This window comes from Harpia harpyja, chromosome 23 (genome assembly GCF_026419915.1).
Source record: "Harpia harpyja isolate bHarHar1 chromosome 23, bHarHar1 primary haplotype, whole genome shotgun sequence".
In the NCBI taxonomy this organism is placed as follows: domain Eukaryota; kingdom Metazoa; phylum Chordata; class Aves; order Accipitriformes; family Accipitridae; genus Harpia; species Harpia harpyja.
The window spans coordinates 2,743,709-2,765,225 of record NC_068962.1 but is presented as its reverse complement, the minus strand read 5'-3'; the positions used below and the strand labels follow the sequence as shown (position 1 = coordinate 2,765,225).

The 21,517-nt window shown below is 40.1% G+C and overlaps 1 protein-coding gene across 7 annotated transcripts in view; it reads right to left on the bottom strand.

Moving 5' to 3' along the window:
• Positions 1 to 21,517, bottom strand: part of ANKS1B (ankyrin repeat and sterile alpha motif domain containing 1B) — a 445,721-nt gene that overhangs the window by 274,627 nt on the left and 149,577 nt on the right. For all 7 annotated transcript variants that reach the window (XM_052774196.1, XM_052774198.1, XM_052774197.1 and 4 more), the window contains exon 11: positions 13,320 to 13,456. In XM_052774196.1, the coding sequence (XP_052630156.1) occupies positions 13,320 to 13,456 (137 nt within the window). The remainder of the gene's footprint in view (positions 1 to 13,319; positions 13,457 to 21,517) is intronic.

The following is a 21,517-nucleotide window of genomic DNA, read 5'->3' as shown; positions in this document are numbered from 1 at the left end:
TCACCTTGGTATTAGTTCACTTGCCTTACCGCAGGTGTCTACCATCACTGGACATTCCCTGGGGCATCCCATCTGGCCTCCAGCTGGCCATCCAGAAGCATGCAGGTCTCCCCACGTGTGTCCTACATCATACCTGACAGCCTCCATGGGCATGTTAAAGATACCTTTATGGCACCTCAGGTGACGTTAGATGGCTCTTTTTAGGCACCTACATCGAATCCTACATCTCTCCTGAGCATGATGGGAGATTTGACATCCAAATCAGACAGAGATTCTTATATACAGAGACAAAAACATAGGTGGTTTTGTCCCAGATTGAATCCCACCTCACATGTAGACACACTCTGGATACCATACTTCATTTGTTAGAATCTGGAGTTAAATTCCAGACTTACTGGCAGAATATGTAGCCAGCAATTATCAAGTCACTTACTGGAGTCTTGTACCTTGGTTTCCTGGATTGTATCTGCCAAAGCCACTTCTAAATTACCTTTACCAAGATCTTTCGAGATAGGTCCTAAATAACTCTAAGATTATTTACTATATGGGATACCACAATGTCCAGGAAATGTAGTCAAGGGTCAAGGTTTTATAGCTGTGGAGATCGTACAAACACACAAAAGTCTGTCCCAAAGAGACGATGCTTCCTTCATTCTTTGCACCAAAGCCAGCTTTGTCAGTCATTACATGTCTGTCTCATACTACTCAGAAGGCGTGCACACAGTTAGATAACCCCTGTGAAATTGTAGCATACTTATGGCTTAACTCCACCCCAGTATGCAAGCTACAAAACCACATGCAGATTTGTCCTTAGGCAGATTTTCTTTATTCGTTACATTCATGTATTTAATTTACTTGTTATATGTAAATCTCTTTAATGACTGATTTTGTTTACTTGAAAATGTTTCTTTGTTACTATTATTTCAATTGTCAAAATACAACCTAGAAAACCCTAGACTATCCTAAAACAGCATACCACATCAGGCCAACAAGAAACCTTATCATCAATGCAAAAGCAATAATATATCAATAAAAATCTTTAAAGATCTTGCAATAACAAGATTTAAATAGCTTTCAAATCAGGTCTAATAAGCAGAACATTTTCATGTTAAGCCAGTAGTGAATAAATATCAATGAAAAATACCACTCTGAACACTGCAAAACAGGAAAGGCATCAAAATACACATACTGAATTGCCTTTCTATTAAAAAGACAAGGCCTTAATGCTCCCACGAATGGAAGTTGCATGCAAATTCTGTAATGCTACCATGACTCGCACGTAACACTATGAGCATGCAAGGGATCATTCAAATATTCCTCACCACTTTTAGCAGAGAGAGTAGGGCAAAATTCCTTTCTCAATTTAACATCAAAATATTTCTCCAGCCTGGAAGTACTCTGCAATACAAAGCTTGTGACTCCGCCTTCGCTTATCTTTCAGATTTGTGTACATAGCACCATCACGGTCTTTAAGGAATTAATTCTCACATCACTCCTCTGCACTATGGCAGAGCTATTAGCCCCATTTTACAGATCCTGAATGAGGGTATGGAGCTTTCCCAAGGGACAGATGTGTGGCTCATTAAATCACTGAGAACCAATCAGCCTAGAGGAAATTCTGCAGCGTTCCTGCCAAATTCCAGCTGCCCTACATAATGTAAAAATGGGTTTCAATTGGTTTGTACCATGCAGAAAACGTATGATAGAAGAGAACCGAACCCACATCCTCAAATTCCAGCTAGCACATAAAATACAGACTTACCAAAGAAAGTAAGAGGCTGTAGCCCCTTCCCCAAGCTCATCTCACATACATAACATAGTATGAGCCTAGCCATGTGGCCACATAAATCCCTCATTTTGGCACCTGCCCAGATGATTCCATTATTCTCATTCTCTGATCAACTCACTTCCACTTCAGAAATTTTCCTTTCTCCAGCTTCCTTGTTTCGTAAGATCCTGTTCTCTTTCTACACACTCATTTTCCCTTTCACCCTTTCCTTTTCTCAGTTTTCTCCTGTCTGCTGTTATATTCCCTCCAAAAGTACTTGTTTTACTCTAAACCACCCTTCACAGCATCCTAGCTGATTCCAGTTCTACTTGGTCTTCCAAAACTTGCTTCTCTGCTTTCTCTATGGTTTTGCCATCGAGGCATCTCAAACAAACTCCCTAACGGTTCTATCTCCCACTGACTTGATCAGTCACTACATCCCTCTCATAGTTCTTCAGTGCATCCAATTTTAACCTCTGTCCTCCCTTTCAAATACAACTTTCACATCATTTTTACAGTTTCTTAGTCTCTGTCCTCTGTCTCAACATCCCACCATCCCATCTCTGTTTCTATCTTTGTCTCTTTTGCTCATGTACACTTACCTAAAATCCCACAACATTCATAATTTTCTTGGTAAAATACAGTCTGTGAGAGGACAGGCTTCCTCACTCACTCCTGTCTCCAGTACCTCAGTTTTGATTTGAAGAAATCAGCGGGCCTGATACATTCTCATCTGTCAATGCTGCTGCCAAGAGTTATTTGATTTATAGGATCTGAACTAAGATGATCAAGTAGCCTTGAAACTGCAAAAACTGGAGATTACAATGGATCTGGGTTTCATTCATCTATGTCACCTAGAAGTGAAAGAATACACTGAACTTTTACTAGACTCCCGAATCAATTATTCTGTCAAGCCTCAAAATTCCATGTTAAATAAGCTTTGGCCTCCTCAGGGATCTGCTTGGTAGGGTACCACAGGTTAAAGCCCTGGAGGGACGAGGGACCCAAGAAAGCTGGTTCAATATTCAAGGACCACCTCCTCCAAGCTCAGGAGTGATGCATCCCAACAAAGAACAAGTCAGGCAAAAACACCAGGAGGCCTGCACAGATGAACAAGGAGCTCCTGGACAAACTCAAACACAAAAAGGAAGCCTACAGAGGGTGGAAGCAAGGACAGGTAGCCTGGGAGGAATACAGAGAAATTGTTCGAGGAGCCAGGGATCAGGTTAGGAAAGCTAAAGCCCTGATAGAATTAAATCTGGCCAGGGATGTCAAGGGCAACAAGAAAAGCTTCTATAGGTACGTCAGTGATAAAAGGAAGACTAGGGAAAATGTGGGCCCTCTCCGGAAGGAAACAGGAGACCTGGTTACCTGGGAAATGGAGAAGCCTGAGGTACTCAATGACTTTTTTGCCTTGGACTTCACTGGCAAGTGCTTCAGCCACACTGCCCAAGTCGCAGAAGGCAAAGGCAGGGACTGGGAGAATGAAGAACTGCCCATCATAGGAGAAGATCAGGTTTGAGACCATCTAAGGAACCTGAAGGTGCACAAGTCCATGGGACCTGATGAGATGCATCCGCAGGTCCTGAGGGAACCAGCGGATGAAGTGGCCAAACCACTATCCATAATATTTGAGAAGTCATGGCAGTCTAGGGAAGTTCCCACTGATGGGAAAAGGGGAAATATAACCCTCATTTTCAAAAAGGAAAAAAGTAAGACCCGGGGAACTACAGGCCAGTCAGTCTCACCTCTGCACGGAAAGATCATGGACCAGATCCTCCTGGAAACTATGCTAAGGCACATGGAAAATAAGGATGTGATTGCTGACAGCCAACGTGGCTTCACTAAGGGCAAATCATGCCTGACAAATTTGGTGGCTTTCTATGATGGGGTTACAGCACTGATGGATAAGGGAAGAGCAACGGACATCATCTACCTGGATTTGTGCAAAGCATTTGACGCTGTCTCTCATTACATCCTTGTCTCTAAATTGGAGACACATGGATTTGACGGATGGACCACTTGGTGGATAAGGAATTGGCTGGATGGTCGCACTCAAAGAGTTGTGGTCAACAGCTTGATGTTCAAGTGGAGAGTAGTGACGAGTGGCGTTCCTCAGAGGTCGGTATTGGGACCGGTGCTGTTCACCATCTTTGTTGGCGACATGGACAGTGGGATTGAGCGCGCCCTCAGCCAGTTTGCCGACAACACCAAGCTGTGTGGTGCGGTCGACACGCTGGAGGGAAGGGATGCCATCCAGAGGGACCCTGACAGGCTTGAGAGGTGGGCCTGTGCGAACCTCATGAAGATCAACAAGGCCAAATGCGAGGTCCTGCACATGGGTCAGGGCAATCCCAAGCACAAATACAGGCTGGGCAATGAGTGGGCTGAGAGCTGCCCTGAGGAGAAGGACTTGGGGGTATTAGTGGATGAAAAACTGAATATGACCCAGCAATGTGCCCTTGCAGCCCAGAAAGCCAATTGCATTCTGGGCTGCATCACAAGAAGCGTGACCAGCAGGTCAAGGGAGGTGATTCTCCCCCTCTACTCCACTCTGGTGAGACCCCACCTGCAGTACTGCCTTCAGCTCTGGGGACCCCAAGGTAAGAAGGACATGGACCTGTTGAATCGAGTCCAGAGGAGGGCCACCAAGATGATCAGAGGGCTGGAGCACCTCTTCTATGAGGGCAGGCTGAGAGAGTTGGGGTTGTTCAGCCTGGAGAAGAGAAGGCTCCAGGGAGACCTTACAGCAGCCTTCCAGTACCTAAAAGGGGGCTTATAAGAAAGATAGGGACAGACTTTTTAGTAGGGCATGTTGCGATAGGACAACTGGTAATCGTTTTAAACTAAAAGAAGGCAGATTCAGACTAGATATAAGGAAAAAATTCTTTACTGTGAGGGTGGTGAGACATTGGAACAGGTTGCCCAGAGAAGTCATGGCTGCCCCATCCCTGGCAGTGTTCAAGGCCAGGTCGGATGGGGCTTTGAGCAACCTGGTCTAGTGGAAGGTGTCCCTGCCCATGGCAGCGGGGTTGGAACTAGATGATCTTTAAGGTCCCTTCCAAGCCAAACCATTCTATGATTCTATGTTACACTCGCTCCTCCTTCAGAAGTCCTCTACTGGACTATGTACTAAAGGTCAGGGGGTTGCTGCCCCTTTCCCTCTTCCACCTCTGTCTTATCTCAGATGACAAACCAGACTGGGAATAAATAAGGGAAAAAACAGATCTTCTCCCAGTTTCCATTTTCCTTGGCTTCCTACTTTCATTTTAATTGCAACCATATTGCAGCTGTGGGTTGTGAGGTATAGCAGTCCTGAACACTAAAAACTGTAACACCTTTGTAGTGGTTCCCCTCTTTGACAGATGTGACCAGATTTTAAAGATACACCATTATTCCTATCCTGGGAAATAATTGCTTGAAATGAGCTCCAAATTGCAAGAGAGAAATTTGATAAGAGGAATATCTTATTCCTCAGCTATAAAAAGTTCCTAACTTTCAAAGATTAAAAAAAAGTTTTATTTTCATTGAAACAGTTGGAAAATAGATGTAAGGCTGTTTTCTTCAAAAAAAAAGCTCAGCTTCCAGCTGTTAGCAACATCCCATTTTGACCTACAGACTATGAAAATTGCTTATATTACATTTGTGTATTACAAATTTCGAAAGGTCAAGTTGATAGGTATTTTTTAAGTTCCATGCTATGGATACCATGGATGTGTGAAAATGTGGTGTATTTTCAGATGATGATAAGATTACTCACTAAGCAAGCTGCTCAAAACTGCCCAGTACTACATAGAAACAAGGAAAATGCTGTGAATCTGGTGAGATACCCATCAAAGCGCTATAGGTAAGTCTTCAATCTTCCAGATTCTGTGTGTGTTACCGTTTCCAAGCATTATATGTACTAGGGCAGGGCGATTGGCATGGATTGGTTCACACTCTTACTATTAAATTTCATTAGTCTTCAAAGCAGGGTCTTCAAAGCAGAATTACCTACTAGGAATGGTCCTTGGTCCATTCGAATTCCAAATCAGGCCTGACAGTGGATACTTTTGGAGAGAGAGAATTGTAAAGGGCCAAAACTATACCCAGGTTTGTGTTAACAATTCAACAGTAGAGATGACAACCTTCCAGAGCTCAGAAGCTTATTTTATTAGTGGAGATGTACATACCTACCTTTCAGTACCTGAACTATCTTTAGGCGCAGTATTTCACCAATTTGGTCTGTTACAAGTTCAGATATGAAAAATGTTCAATAATTCTGTATTATTTATGTTTATATTGAATCAGGAAACACAACCTAGAGAATCTTTCCGGGTAAGCAACCAACTTCAACCAAGAAAACACACGCGTGTAAAAGTGATATTCTAAAAACATAACACTCCTGACAATAAAAAGTGTTCTTCTGCTTTAATTTATACTTGTGCTTTAAGTATCCTGTTGAACTGCAATTAAATGCACACACACAGTACTGTGTATTGGGCAGATGTGTTTATGTTTTCATATAATCTCATCTCTTATTAAAATAATCTAAATAGAATTATGTTTTATAGTTACTTGTCAAAGGAGATCTTTTACAATGCATCTCTTTAATAATATTTTGGTTAATGTTGTTATTAAATAGAGCATAATGGATACTTTGTGACTAAGGAATTTTTTAAAAAAATACCCTCCTCTGGAGCTGTTACATGTCTTCTACCCGTTAATTCTGGAGTAATACAGGGGGGAAAGAATCAGTCCTGTGAGACAATTCCAACTGTAACGGTTTTTTGTAATTGGTACTCAGTATTTCAGGATAACAGAATTTCATAATGTCTGTCTTATTTTCAGTCACGCATCACATCTTAATAGCGTTGACAGTATATCTTTTACTTCTTTATTTTCCTTTTTTTTAAGGACTATTTAGGAGCTTTATTTATCTGTTTGTTTCTTTGTTTATTCATTTCAACATCATTAGAATGAGAAGATATCAAACTGTGTGCAGTAGATTTGCATAGACACTTTAAAGGTTTACAAACAAAATATATATAGAGAGAGAATTTTCTGAAATATATCTCCACACCTAGAATCAACGTGACTGACTGTTGTCAACTACCTTAAAGTCCTTGCAGCTGTAATGGATATATGCCACCTTGGAAACACTACATAACACAGGAGAAGTCTCAAGACCAGGCACACTAATGATGAAGGCTAAATCTGCCCATCTGTGGACCATAGAATACATCTCTATTTTAGTGGGTTTGGGGAATGCTCATCACCTTCAAAACTTCATAAAATCACGTACACAAGGGTGGCTTTTACCTTGGAGATGATGGCTTTGATCCTCCACAAAATCAGAACTCTCAGTAAAGTCTTTTTAAGTCTTATTTGCCTCTTGTGCTAAGCATGGACACTGCACGTGGTTGCACAAAGTCCAACACCAAAACATACCAGAAAAAGAAGTGTTCACCTGAACAGGAAGCATAGTGTGCCTTCACGGTATTTCTCCATGGTGATTTTCCTGGTTATTCCCTGACTGGCTGAGGTGGTGTAACTTGGGCTGAGCACAGAAAGCAGTTCATAAGAGGAAGAGGGTCCTTACACCCCAGCTGTCCGGTGATCTCATTCAGAAAGTGAGTGGTGAGAATTTATCGCATAACTGTGTTCTCTGGCCCTCTTTTTTATGATAAAATGTAACAGAGCAGATTTTTTGTGTTGCAAAACAAGTTCAGTAGATGCATCACAGACTTCTCATGCATTTGTGCACTGGTGCAACAGCCTGCAGTGGGAATTTCACTAAGTTTGCACACAGGCATGTGCCAACTCAAGCTAAGCGCGACGAAGGATGCGTTTCATTTGGGAAGAACTAAGTGTACTGCAGTAGGGTGTTGACATAGGGGAGGAAACCAGGTTATTTCACCATGGGGAAATAGTGACAGTAATCCACTTGAAAATTCTGTTCGTGGAACAACTAGTTCTGAAAATTTAGTTTCTGGAACTGTGATTTTCCAGAGTTGCCTCTAGGATGATTTTGTTTGTTTGTTTTTATTCAGAGTAATTCCTGCACCTAACTGCAAAAAGGATGAGATATAATTTCCTTGAGTGTAAATTACTATCACTATTTAGGTCAACTAGAGAGGCTCTGGAGCATGTATCTCCTATGGTTGGTCTGTCCATTCATGTCCAGGCTGCTAGAGGGGGTGGAACCTCATGGTCCCCGTCTTTCCCTATGCCTAAGTAAGTACATCTACATAGGTACACCAGGCTCACTGTGCATGCACAAAATAGTTATACATTAGTCAAGGCACAGTTGGTAGCCCAAACAAGTGGGATAGGTCTGTCAGAGGCTACAGATGTCCTGCGGGATTCCACTACCACTTGCAGAAAAATGAGACAATTCCTTTCTTCCTCTAACGTTTAAACTATTACCTTCTATTATATTGCTAGATGTCTTAGCCAGAGGAACAATGAACTATAGATGGAATTGTAACTTTGCTTAAAGAGGTTAAAAAAGATAAATAGAAAAAATTATGTCTAATGTAAAGACAGCACATCCAAACCCACAAGGAAAAAAACCATATTATAATGAATAGATTATTACAGATCTTAGCAATAAAGCCAGCAAGAACGAGATAATGAAATTTCATTGTCAGAAACACTTAAATTCTCTGTTCCTTTGTCTTTCTACCAGAAGCCCTCTTTATATCATTGAAATAACACTCTCAGGGAGTTGGGTTATTCACATAAAATGGGGAGAATACTAATTCATGATAGATAAAATCCAAGTCACTTTTAAATAATCCACATTTAGACATCAAAAGCTGTACCTACAGTTAGCCATTGAAACCTATCTTAGAAAGACAAAAAAAGAATATGCAAATGCTGGATTACATTTAGTAAAGAATTTAAAAGGTGAGAAGTCAGAATTCAATTTTATGAGAATTGGCCAATGACCCACAAGTGAATAGCACTGGCAAAAGAAACAGCCTTAGGAAAAAAGGTGCTCTTTCTCCCTCTATGTATATAGTTTACTTGTTCAAATGGAGCTGAACAAATAAATAAGGAGAGTCTTATTAAATTGAGTGGCCAATACCAAAAATAGGTGAAGCATCACATGCAGTCCAATTTTGTTCAGGCTTCATCCAGACTGACAGCTACAGGAAATGTGGTAGAACAAGCTCAATTTTACTATTACTTTCTAAAATTCCAGTCTGATAAGGTAAGTTATATTTTACCATATGTACTAACGTAACTAAGTTAAAACTTGAAAGAGAGCTTAAACTTTCAGAGGCCTTCAGTTAACTCACTAACATACTTGGTCTCCAGGCACATCTCATTTTTACTCCCATGTGCTGTTAGTATACTTCACAGAGGCATGTATCTTTAACGTGAAGCGTAGAATCATGTAGGTTGGAAAAGACCTTTAAAATCATTGAGTCTAACCGTAAACCCATCACCACCATGCCCACTAAACCATATCCTGAAGTGCCACATCTACGCGTTTTTTGAACACCTCCAAGGATGGTGACACCACCACTTCCCTGGGCAGCCTGTTCCAATGCCTGACAACCCTTTCAGTAAGAATTTTTTTCTAATATCCAACCTAAACCTCCCCTGGTGCAACTTGAGGCCATTTCCTCTCGTCCTATCACTAGTTACTTGATAGAAGAGACCAGCACCCACCTCACTACAACCTCCTTTCAGGCAGTTGCAGAGAGCAATAAGGTCTCCTCCCCAAAGCCTCCTTTCCTCCAGGCTAAACAGCCCCAGTTCCCTCAGCCGCTCCTCACAGGGCCTGTTCTCTAGGCCCTTCAGCAGCTTCGTTGTCCTTCTCTGGACACGCTCCAGCACCTCAATGTCTTCGTTAATTAGTAATTCATGAGTTAAAAACTTACTAAGGCTTGTCTGGACAATCTGGAAAAAAATATCAAGTGATTCAAACCCTGAACTAAATTCTGTTTCTTATCTGCATATATGTAACTTTTCAACAAACCCTCTTTTTCAGAGACTGACACTGTGAAAATTTGAAAACGAGACACATATTTGCAAAATGTGAGATCACAGGTACAAGCCGTAGCTAAGGTACACAGATGAAAGAGCACACAGATCCCTGAATTGCTGTGAAGTGTGCTAGCTTCAGGACTGGAAGCACTAGAGGTGGGTGGCAATGGGGCACTGAACTTAATACTGCTTCTGAGATCCGAGTGTCTCTCCAGAGTGCTGCACCGTGCCAGGGAGAGACACCATTTCATTTAAAATAGGCTTCAGCTTTAGTAATGGTACACTGAATTGAATAGTTGAGGCGTATCCAAAGAGTTTTAGATGGATTTTAGAGAGCAATGGGATCTCATAAGGGATGAGTGGTAGGGTCACAACAAACTGCAGGTTTCTCTCCTCAAAATTCATCATGATTAACTGAAGAAAGGATAAATTTCCAGAAAAATGAGTGGAAAGTTGGGGGAAAATAGAAATTCCCAGCCAGGTCTGTGATGGCATGTTTTTAATATAAGAAGGGGAATAATTATGGCCAGGTTAAGAGACAACTGGAAGGAAAAAGACAAAACAAGTTTTGAGTGCACTCTGAGGAATCCCTTGACTGTCCATGACCCAGAATCCCTCAGGATTCACACTTTGTGTATGGGGTTGCTCCTGTCTCACACTTCCCAGCTGTGGTACTTTCACCCCACGGGCTGGCAGTGCAGCATCGCAGCCTCCCTCCTCTTCAGGGACCCCAGGGTCCCCCCCCGAGCTGTGTTTGGTACACGTGAGCATCTGGAACAGGGGAGAGGAGAGCCCCCTGCGCTGTGCTAAACCTCGCATTCATACAAACATCTTCAAAGTCTGTCGTGTGCTGAAGCACGCAGATGCGCTGCCATCGTGTGAGCTGGCATGCAGCCTTAGAAAGAAAAGGCCAAAGAAAGCAGGAGGCGGAACGACCCCCACCTCCGCCTTCAAGCTCGGCTCTCCAGGTTTCTCTTTTTCCACTCTCTGCCACCTCCTGCCCTCCCCACACTGGCGGGAGGAAGGAATCTTTGGTCCCCTCTGCCACTGCTTACGCAGAAACACAGTGTTTCTCCTCACTGCGGGTAAACTGTTATATGCGCAACCCTCCAGGAAAGATAAGCAAGGCTATAAATGAAAATAACAACGGGATTTGAAAGGCCAGACTTCCCTGGCAGTTTCATCCAAGCTACCAAAGCCTGCCTAGTGCAAAACTGGCTGCTGAAGAGTTTCCCATTCTGCCTTTCACTGGCACCTTCCTGTGCTAGATGCACAAGACATATGAAAAGGGGAAAGGAGTGACAGCTGTTTTGGAAATTTATACGATCCCTATTTTAGATCTGTTTAAAATCTGTTTGGTTTGCTAGAAAAGTGCAAAGAGGCCCTGGCAGACAACAGAACATTAATTATTTTGCATGCATTGTGTAATACTGTTCATTAGTTTTACATGAGTGGTGAGAGGTCAGTCAAGAATAGAATCCCATTGTGTTAACCTTCAAAGAGCTTGCCATGTAATTGAATGCAGCAGGCATGGAATAAAGGAATTAAATACGCAGGCAGAATTAACACTGACGGTTTGCAAACACCGCATTGCAAATATCTACAACTTCTTTGTCTAAATTCCTGGGTTGAGATCTTGGGGAGAGGTGATTAGGTAAGCAACAAAAACAACGAAAAGGAAGAATACTGAAGGAATGTGCATAAAATGCATGGAGGAAGGAGAAGCATAATGGGACCAGAATGCTATAGTGTATCCAACTTCTCATGCATAGCATAGATTTACAACATACATTAAGCACTAGCCTACACGTGCCTTTCTGTTGTCATTTTCTGCATCGGAAGTGTGCCACATGTAGGTCCACGAGAGACATTTTAGCAAGTGTGGTAAAGTTCTGACCATATATATCGCACAGCTAGCTTTTGTTCTGCAGAATGATGAGAATACTGGGAGTCAGTGAATGGTACGATTTAAATTTGAAAATAGCTCCCCAGAATCTGCTGAATCCATTCAGAGCTAACTAGCAGGAGAACATCACCATTCAGTGTTCTGGGTCCATCTGTTGGCAATATCATGATGGAAACAGCTTTTAAAATGCTATTTTCAATAAGCTATCACACGACAGCTTGTTCCAATAATATTCCAATACCTTTCTATTTGCTTGCCGCCTACTATAAAAAACAGCTTAGAGGGAAGGAGGCATTTCAGTATTATACTGATGTAGGGTGGGAGGGACACAGAGACTACAGGAACAAGCAAAATGAGAAACAACTATAAAAAGAGAAAAGGAGAAGCAGCTGTGATTTTAGACCCCCTCCGATCTAGATTTAAACCAGGATGTGGAACCCAAACTACTGTAGTGTCAAAGAGGGATGGTCTGCACCAGCCAGTCATTAGAATTATTGTGCATTGACAGTATCAGCCATGGGAAACCAACGGCTCCTACAGAGAAATGGCAGGTGCACCTAGTAATTACCTTTAATTCTACAAGACCTTCTGAACTGTGTGCTCCAATGAGTACCGAAAGGAAGATCCACCTCATCACTGTAACATGCTCACTTGTGCGGCAGTAAAACAATCTGTCCTATATAATTCTTACCAAATATCATGTATCCATCAGCTTACTTCTTAAGTAAAACAAATGCCAGCAACATACTGATGATACAAAGCCTGCATCCACTAGCATCAAAGTAGCTCAGTTGCAGAGATCAGCTGAGCAATGAAGAACAGATGGCTGCATTTGAACCCAATGACTGGTAGGAGAGGAATAGATGTTCTTTTGGTTCACACCAAAAAAAGTTTCACAATTAGTCAATTCAAAGTGTGGTTGTCACACCTAGCTTTGACACACCTAATATCACGCCTTTTTAAGCGGGGAACTAGATAATCCCCTGAGGTTTCTTCTGACCTATGTTATCCTATGATCCTGTGATTCTAAAACTAAACTCCTCTATGCAGATAACGTCTGTACTACTGAATCAAGTTCAAAGATTTAATTTTTTAAAGCTTTTATTTTAAAAGGCTGTACTCCTTAAAGAATTACAAGGGGCACTCAATTTTTCCACGCATTAAGCATCTTGTTTACCAAACACTATTAGAAATACGTATAGTTAGGAAGGATGAAAGTTGGGAGGAAATGCTATACGAGAAGGTAAACTAAAGAAGGTATGAAACATTATGGGACCATGTAAATGGAGATACAGAAAGAGGAAAGAAAACCTGAAAAAGTAACAGGGAATTACTACTGATAAAAACAGAACATAAGCCTGGAAGAAAACCAATAGTGCATAAAAAAACCAAAATATTGCATAAAGACTTCATTAATCATTAATGCTGTAAGAAAAACATACTGATATCTCTCTGTACATTGTTGAGATCATTCATAAAATATTCTGTCTTCTCCTGCTATCAAGATTGCTTCCCAAGTACAAAAAATATTTTGTGTTCTGTTTATCTATCTTTGACTTATTCATATGTGTATAGCGATAACATCCTCTTAGAATACATGCATCATAGCCTGCTTTTAAAATGAAAAATACAACTAATAAGAGGATGCTTATAGTGATCACCTACCTGAGGACGTATAACTTTCACTATATTTTTAAGTGCAGTGTCTGGTGATGGAGGAGAGCAGTCAGGTGTTGGGCCTGTAGAGCTGTTTCTATGGTTACCAGATCCTGGTGCGGTAATTGCTACCTGAGGTGCATTATCTGTGAATAAAAATAGCGTTTATGTGAACTTACAAATACTTCATACATTTTAAAATAAAAAATTATTTTGAAAACAGAAAGCTACTCAGAACACTATTTCAACTTACAAAACCTATTATAATTTAAATGTATTTGGTAAAGGAATATATTGCATACCTACACTTATTTTGTCAGCTCAAACATTCATTCTGTGTTAAGGCAGGATATAGCACTCTCTTAATACCTAAATAAAATGAGGCACAAACCAAACACAAATCTTTTACTTCCGTTACCCTGAATTACCGATTGTGAATCCAAGTACTATCACTGTAAGAGCGGTGACTTGAAAGGGAGCTTTATAAGGTAACTCATATCTCATCCTGGAAAATCCTAACACATACAACCCTGTTCAAGAAGTTATATAAACCCATACTTGACGTAGAGCATGCTAATAGCTACTGGTGACAACTTGCCTGGACACGGTGAGCAACTGATCAGCAAGGATTAATTACACAAAAATATACCCAGCTTCTCAGATGAAATTTGCATCCTCCATAGAGCTCTGCACTGCAGTAGCTACCTTTCTAGCAGTATCCCAGCTAGATAACCTACGGCTGGCTTAAAAACGTCTACATACCTGCAGGTACATAGGAAACTGCTGTTCGGACATATTTTGTGATGCTGTTACCATTTTATGGCACTGTGAAGGACCATCAAAGGGACTTAAAATATCATTCTTACCTTCTTTAAATGTTCTTAATGCTGCTTGAACAATGTAAAGTTAGTGAAAATCAGGTCAGGGGATAGAGAGGACTATGAAATAAGGCATAGCTTCCCAGCTGTGATGGTCACCAAGCACCAGAATGACGTAGCAGGAGGCCAAAAGCTCCACATTACTTCATGCCTTTAGAACTGTATTTTTAAAAAAATACTTTAGTTTGTATTCTGGGGAAAATGCCATTGCCTGTGCATGGTTATGATGGCCTTTAAGGTGTCTGTGAATTTATAGAGTACCTTTCTTTGTGGGTCACAAAGACACGTGTTCCATGTTCCTAAATGTGCTAATAACACCTGCAGCTCTGCATTAAGACAGCAATTACATTCAAATCTCGTGTCTGTGGGCCTCAACTGACAGCCTGCAGAGTTCACAGAAGAAAGCCTATTTATTTGTAATTGAGGTGGATCTCCAACATGTGCTTTCACTCTGTGGGCAAATCCACTCCAGAAAAACCCAAACTCCAAATAAACAAAAGTAGCTCCAGTGCTGTAAGCTGGAGGATTTTTGCCTAACCAACTTCTGCAGGAACACACATGAGCTCATCCATCTGCACAAGTCACAAATGCCTCTGTGAAAGCAAGGACAGAAGCTTCTCCCTCTCAGTCCTACTGACCTGAAAGAATTCTTGGAAGTGTAACAGAGGTATCAAAGGGAAGGAAATACCCAGTTACATTAGCATAGCTAACATAGGATAAAGAGGAATAGTTGCAAGAATGTAAACTTTATGGCCTTTCCAATTTAGAGACACTTTAATAGTATAGATGATTCTACGAAATACTCCTGCAGAAACACTACATATGTGGATGAGGTCTGAAAGTTTCTAGTCAAATACAGACTGACAAACTGTTCTTCTAAAGCAAATACCAGGCTGGAATGTTTCAGCAATACTGTTACGCTTAATGAACATGTGAACAAATGTTCAGGTGGCAGCTTGGCAGACATCCTGTAGATAACCTCAGATGTTACCTGATGTCTGACAAAGTGAACCCTCCTTGTCACAGAAACAGACAATTCCAACTTTTTTGAAAAGTATGTCATCAAAACTGCCAGTCCTTTAGGTATGCAGTCTGTACACATAGAAGGGCTCTTCCTGAATCATTGCATCACAAGTGTGTCCAGAAATCTTGGATCTGAATTAGTTTAATTCAGAAAGTAATACATATGTGTTAATATGATGAATCAAACAAATGTTTACACAGCCTTAGAAAAGAACTTAAAGTGAATCTTCATAATAACATCCCTGACACGGAACAACTTGGATGGCATTCCAGAAAGCCTTGTATCTCTCTTATGCTTTCCAGCCTGACCTGGTATCTAACTGTAAAACTGTTCACATGCAGCATGTGAATGAGTATCCTGTGATTTGACAGCCTAGCTCATCGAAGGAGGGACAGGGGTTTGACCAGACACCCCACCAAGGCCTTGCCATACTCTTTGGAAATCTCATAGTGAGGATGAAGGTTAAATATGAGTGTTAGGAGCATCTTAATTGAGCTGAAAGTCTCATCCTCTTTTGCTCCAGAGTATGAAATATCGTCGTCTTTCACTCTATGGACAGACTCATCAATAGATAATTATCAGTGAACCTCCTTGACTGAGGAAACAGAGACTTGCTTCGATAGAGCCCTGCACTGTGTTTGTGGAGATACCAAACAAGGGGCTATACGCTGCTGCTGAGACACGCAGCAATACAGGCACCATCTACGAAGCTAAGAAATAACTTCTGGAGTGAGCAATGTTCCACACGAGCCTAGCTAAGTGTACTCAGTGCGCTTATTTACTTACTGGTGTGAGAGACAAACAGAACAATTGACTGACAAAGAGATAAAATTATAAAGAACACCCCCCCCCCCCCCAAAACAAACAGCTAAACCTATAAAGAACACAACCCCCCGGTACTTCAGCCGTCCCTGTATTTCTGTCGCTGCGGAGCCTGTGCGGCCGTGCTTCAGCGCAGCTGCCCTTCGGCTGTTTAGCACATGAAAGCCTTGCAAGTGAAATCAGGGAGCCTTGCAGATGCAGGAGTATCTCAAAGATGCAGCACTCAAAGGACAGATGGTGACAAATAGAGTTTTCTGCCCACCGTTTCATTCTGTTTCAAGGGCTTGTCGATATTCACCTCGGCTTAGTTTACCCGCACTTTAAATATGCAGAAGAAGAGGGTAACAGAGCGGTCAAGTTATACAAGCAAGATTTTGGTCTTTCCGCAGGAAAGACTTCTTGTCAACCCTGTTCAATGACAGGTCGCTCAAGGCTAGGTTTTGCCCCTACAGTCCCACCTGAGAAGCATCGAACTGACTGGGAGTGATGTTCTTGGAATGAAATTTTATTGGAAGATATTCCTTAGGGGAGGCAGGGCTGGCATATGCTCCACTAGATAGGGCTGAGAAGAACTCCAGCTACAATGTGTGCATACAACTATAAGCAATTCAGGAACATACATAATATGCAGCAATCTCTAAAAGGAGTAGTTGCAGTCTTTCCTTCTAAGCAAAATAAAGTGGTAATACAAAAAAGGATCATGCTTTTCAAATCTAAAAATAAAGCTTTGCAATAAAAAAAATCCAAATATTTTTCTTTGAAATAAACGTCCCAGAAAAAATCCAACTGCTCAGTATTTCATGCCTTCACTCCTTTCTTAAGGGAATAAAGTGTCTGACATGTAATGGTTTCTTGTAAACAATTTCTTTATTGCGGACAGCTGTTTATTTTCACAGTAGGATCTTCCCATTAGGCAACCAATAATGATTTACTACCTGGGTCTGCTCCATCAGAGAGAGAATATCGCCATCAAATTAGTTCCTGCAACCAATTTGGGCGACTTCTCTGTTTATGTATACGGTACTCATAGTTTCATTAAGAATAGATTTGAATATATTTTCTTTTGTAATTAAATGATACAGTAATTGTGTTTTCATTTCCTTTTCTCTTTCTCTGGTAACAAAACTAAAGCAAACATTTTTTTTTCCCCTTTAGGTCACCGTAATGGTAATATTGTAAGTTTCAGTGGAACATTTCATGGCAAAAAGAACTTGGAAACTTGAGAACCTACCAAATTTACCTAGGAAAGATTAGGTCTCATGCTGAGTTTCTGATTGGTGCTATAGATGGGGCCAACAGGGAAGTATTTATGGCCATCATTCTCTTCTGGTTCCTGGCTCAAGTTGCAATAAGCTGAGACGTTTCTGTAGAAGTCAGATAACACCAGGCTCCAGGGATCATCTGGCAGCTAAAAATTACTGAACTGCAGCATGCTCTAACAATATTCCTTCCTGCCTCCAACTTTCATGAGAAACTGTCACAAGGATTACATAACTGGAGCTTATTCTGATTTTTAAAAATGGTTACTGAGGACTTTCCATCCTCCGTTTCCTTTGTTTCAGGGCAGAGGAAATAGAATAGAATAGGATAAAGAAAATATACTATGTTTTCTATGTCCAGAATAGCTAAAATAGTTTTTTAAAAGGTTAGACAAACTCAGGTTTTGGATTAACTAGACTCATCTAGTGTGGACTATAAAAATAGCTATGCTGATTAACATCCTGGCGAATCTTACTAATTTGCTTTGTTAGTTGATTGATTGGCTCAGCATACAAGGTTTTAAAGGACAGAAAGTGTTACAATGCCATCATGATCACATTTACCACTATCTCATGGACATATAGAAAAAGATGGTGATTCTTAAATTCCTTGCAGGATTAGACAGGTTTCCACATCTTAATCTTAATTTCCAAATCTTAATGCCTCTTAAAAATCTATTTGCTACTTTTCCCAATTTTTGAAATATTTACAGTAGAAGCAGACTCAGTATTTACAGCAATGGCCACACTAGTGCTTCATACAACTTGTCTGTGCATATTAGTCTTCTTATGCATCAAAAGACTGTAATTACAAACGATGACATCATTGCTTAGAAGTTGAAGGTCAGGTTGTTCCTACCACCATTTGAAAAATTTTTACTCTCAAGCCACACAAGCATTATTTAAATTAGAGCTACACCCTTTGATTGTAGACAGGTGGCTTGATTTCAGTTACACTGAAACCATTTATAAAATATAATACAATTGCAAAAAAAAGAGATGCTTTTTGCGCATAGTGGTCAGCTTTATCTATTACCCAGTTCAATATTATTGAAGCCTAATTAATATAAGTATAGTTATCTTGTTTATAAAAAAGTTTAACTATGAAAGTACACTAACCTGTCTCACACAAAAAATATTATATAAGAATTAACATCAAAACCAATCCTTTCACAGGAAGAAAAGTTGGGTCTACAATTACCGACACTATAGTACTCAGTGATTCGTGCGCAATACAGTCTTTCAGTACAAAAAGGATTTCTAAATAAAATGAAAATGACATTATGTAATGTGTTATATATGTCTATCTAATAAGACTGATTCTTAGAACCAAATTTTAGGGCCTGAAGTTAAACTTCTGTATTCATATGCTAGTAACTAAATTACTATCCAAAGAAATGGCATTAATTTGTTCTCAGTCTTGAGCAATTTCAGGAACCGATCTTCAGACTTGCAAGGTGGGATTTCTCTAAATACAGCTACATTTCAGTGAGCATGCTAAACTCCTCTATAACTCAATGAAAATCCATTAAAACAGTATTAATTACAATTTAGAATATAGTCTATATTTAGCTATATTATCCTCAAGAAGTATTAGGTCAGAGAAACAAGCCCTAAGCTTCATTGATTATACTAAGATATGCATTAGCTTTAAACAATGTCTAGACAGGTAGCTCAGACACTTCTGTCGTAGACAAATAGGACAAGATTCAACTGCCAAAGTGTTGTTAACTAACGCCATCTCGGTGGTCCGAGGAAATTCAGGGCATCTGCAAGAGGCTTGCAGGAACTATGGAATTTCACTGCCCTTCTAAAGCATCAGCTTGGGACACCCAAAAGCATTTCAGATGTCAATAGACAGCTATGTATGGGCAACTGAATCAAGGTCTAAAATCTTGAGGGCTGAATTCCAACTCACAGCCTTAAAAACTGTAACCATTGTTTCCAAAAGATCTTTGTAAAAATGATACTTAATTTATTTCCACCCTCATGGTAAAAAATTATAGTAACTGTTTTCTGAAGTGTACAGGATAACAGGAGGTCAGCCAAGGAGGGGAGTGCAAGGAGCTCCTATTCATGGAGATGGTGACTGCTTTACACTTTTAAGGATCACTCAGATTTGAGTCTGGAGAGAGCAAAATGAAAGTGAATATTGTCATCTTTTAGTATATTGTAAGAGCAAACTATAGTGTTCTTTTACTGCTATCTTCTACTGAGATGTCAGACAAAAACATAAAAATGTTAACTGTTTAACTGAAACTATAAAAAATCACGTACTGGGAACCTTGCCTTTTACTGTGCTGTGTGACAGCAGGAGTCAGTTAGTGGATGATTGTCCCCCTTTATATGGTACACTGCATAGAGAAAAATGCCCTTATGGGTAGTAACAGACCATGTCACCACAGTTCAACAAGTGTTTCATCAAAATTTTCATCCCACTATCCATGTACTGTGAGGACAAACTGTTCACTGGAACTTTTCTAATAGGTATTTTTTCTCATAATGTACTCAAAGAAAAGGCACTATATGTATATAATGCCACAACATTAACTGTTGGGCAGATACCAAGTATACCAAGCAGAACACTTCCTACCACATCTCAGCAAGCAAAATATCAAAAGCCAAAAGTCAGCCCATATTCCAGAAATATAGTTATAATTAGATTTCACCTCAGAAATAAATCTGCACAATGGAACACACAGTTAATCTGTAGTTTTCCACTTTCATTACAGAAACATGCTAGCATCCCTTTCAAAATCTAGTTATGCCTGTATTAGCTATTACATCAGTTATTTCTACAATTTAGTGTAATGACAGTGGATGAGCAGATCAAAGCAGTTGATCCTCATGACACTCCATTTAGAATATACGTGGGTTTGAATTTTTAGAACTACATAGCATCTTATTTATTCTACCAGACACCCCCACCATACACGTACCTCACAGCTTCCAGAAGGACCCTATACTTTTGGTGCCCACCTAAAATGGAGCTTCAGATCAAAACGGAATCTGGTTTATGTGCTCCAAAACCAGCCTGTGACTGAAGCAATGAATAGTAACTGGGAACAATGATTTATTTCAAATTCACAGCCAGTGCTCTGAACCAAAATACAAATGTATACTCAGCCTATTTTATTTCCACATTCCAATTATTTGTGGAGTCACTTAAATACTATATGCTCAGATTTACAATTTGCTATAAGAACAGAAGAAACATGTATTTAACTTCAGAGGTATGGACCAGGAATAATCTAAAACTGGATTATATGCTACACATCTAATAGTGTGTATAGATACATTTACTAAATTCTAAAACCTCTGAAAATATAAAACCAGACACGAACAAAATACTTCAAGCACAAAGCCTAATCGTTATGACCTGGTAGAGCTTTATACTATAACCTCAGGACCTGGATAGATTTGTACACTGCAACTCCAGAAGAAAGAAAAAGAAGGGTGGAAAATGAATGTGCACATGCATACATATGCATAAATATATATAGATACACCTGCATACATATATAGACAACAAATTCAAAGGCACCCTATTACTAGTAAATAACTTGCTTTTATTCCTCACGCTCTGCTCAGTGTGGAAGATTTCATGCAATGTTTCAAACTACTTGACGGTAGGCCAAAACCCTGCATCTTTTTTGGACACCCCAGCATCAGGATAACGCCAAAATGCAAATAAAGCTCCAGATGGCTTGGTGTTGTCTGGGATCAAAATGCTTTTTAGTGTGGTATCAAGACAGACCTAAGTTTGATCAGTTATAGCAGACTCAATTTGCTAGACTATTAGAAAACTACTACAGAAACACTTATCCAGTCTGGCAATTTCAATGGTTTCGGATCTGTCTTTAGAAAAAAAATATTGGAATACCTTCATCTGTATTTCTTATATGTCCTCTTAACATCAAATGTGTTATATGGGGGCAGAAAACTCTGAAAAGAACATGGCAATGCTAATCATCTGTCTCGGACAGAAATCAATCATAACCACAATAGAAATCTTGGAAGAGTACAAAAAGAGATCATATGGAAATAGTACTGTTTATGGAGGATCAGTGACCAGTGACTGAATTTACATACATGTCCTCACAGAGCTCACAGCCACCAGAAGAGCTAGTTTCATTGACTAGCTAAGAAGGGAACATGTTTGTTAATGTAGGTCCCATCATTGACGGTACCATAAGATGCCCTTCAGTAATGGGCAAATGATTA